The sequence below is a fragment of the Myotis davidii genome, unplaced genomic scaffold (assembly GCF_000327345.1).
Source record: "Myotis davidii unplaced genomic scaffold, ASM32734v1 scaffold49, whole genome shotgun sequence".
In the NCBI taxonomy this organism is placed as follows: Eukaryota; Metazoa; Chordata; class Mammalia; order Chiroptera; family Vespertilionidae; genus Myotis; species Myotis davidii.
Window position 1 is genome coordinate 3,600,584 of NW_006300375.1, and position 1,712 is coordinate 3,602,295.

The window sequence follows — 1,712 nt, forward strand, 5'->3', positions numbered from 1 at the left end:
GTTTTTTTTTTTTTTTTTTATGAAAACAATGTTATGCTCATGCAAGCGCCAGCCTTCCCAGAAGCTTATTTTTCCTATGGGACCTTTGAAACTCTTCATTTGTGTGTCTTCCTTATAGGATACTCAATTCCTTAAATTGTAGGTGTTTTTTATCTCTTCTATCTATTGCATTCTGTATTCCAGTTGGATGTCTTCATCCATCAAATTCCTGACATAATGACTCCTCTTTCCACCCCTTTACTGTTCATACAAAGGCTGGCACAGTTTTAAAGGCATCAATCATCTTGCTGAAATGGATCTAATTCTTTTCACTGAATCCAACCTCCTTCACCCCCTCACCTAACCTGCCACCTATGAAAATGAGACATTTAAACTGCTTAGTGAGGCACTGTGGGAAGTCTGAAAGATCAAATTTGTCATTGGTTCTGCTTAGCCAAGTAACTGCACCTCCTGTTGTGTCTGGGATCCATTCTCTCCCTCCCTCCCTTCCTCACTGTCACTATATTTCTTTTTTATCAATGCCCAGCTGTGTATTGTCCTAGCCTTATTCCAGGTAGGTTAATCTCTCTGTTCATTTGATCTTCAGGCTTTCCCAGCTAAAATTAGATAATAAAGTAGCAAAGATTTTTGAATAAAAAAATACATTATTCTGGGAAAAAATTTTTGAAAAAATTGGTGCTTTCTGTTGTGAAAATGAGATTTCTAAATCTCATATTGAGCCCTAGCTGGTTTGGCTCAATTGATAGAGTGTCGGCCTGCGGACTGAAGGGTCCTGAGTTCGATTCTGGTCAAGGGCACATGCCCGGGTTATGGCTCAGTCCCCCATAGGGGGCGTGCAGGAGGCAGCCAATCAATAATTCTCTCTCATCATTGATGTTTCTATCTCTCTCTCCCTCTCTGAAATCAATAAAAATATATTTTTTAAAATCTCATACTAATTCTGAAATACTTGATTGCCTTTATGTTATTTTCTGGCCAGAATATCTCACCACCACTTTTTTTTTTTTTAACACTAAACTCAGTTCCAAATAACTCTATACTAACATTTGACTCAATTGTCCTTTATTTGAAAATTGAAATGTTCTATATGCCACACACACACATATATATACATATGCATATGTATATATATGTGTATATGTCCACTGTGTATTTATATTATAAAGTAAATAGTTTATAAACCCATGGCACAAAGTCATTTTTGTTTTGTTTTTTTATGCTTTTTCTTCTACCACAGAGCTTTAAAAACTAAAAGAAGGAGAAAATACTAACTGTGAAACCCATACATTGAAATACTGAAATTCTCCTGCTAGACTTACCACTTCTCCACAATCTCATTTCATATTATATCTCCTCACACATGTGTCCCTCATTTGGTCCTACACACCCTGACTTCTTCAACAGAAATAATGTATAATGTTTTGTATAATTTAAGAATACTTATATAAAAAGCTTCTAAACTTTTTATTAACAAATTCTTAATATTTTCCTGAAAGGTGAAAAAGAAATGTGTTTATAAAAAAATTTTTTTCTCACATTTTTATTATATAATGTATAAAGGAAAATATGTAGATTTTAATCAATAATTACTCATATTTAAAATTCAGGTCTATTCTACAGCAGTTTATCTTGAGTTTGACTTTTCCCCGGCTTCTGGAGGCAGGTAAGTAAATGCTCAGATATCATATATAATAAAAGGCTAATATGCAAAT

General features: G+C 34.1%; 1 protein-coding gene across 1 annotated transcript in view; it reads left to right on the forward strand.

Annotated features, from left to right (window-relative positions):
• CACNA2D1 (calcium voltage-gated channel auxiliary subunit alpha2delta 1) overlaps positions 1 to 1,712 on the forward strand; it is a 319,906-nt gene that overhangs the window by 296,089 nt on the left and 22,105 nt on the right. The window contains exon 35 of the mRNA XM_015572696.1: positions 1,608 to 1,663. Coding sequence (XP_015428182.1) covers positions 1,608 to 1,663 — 56 coding nt within the window. The remainder of the gene's footprint in view (positions 1 to 1,607; positions 1,664 to 1,712) is intronic.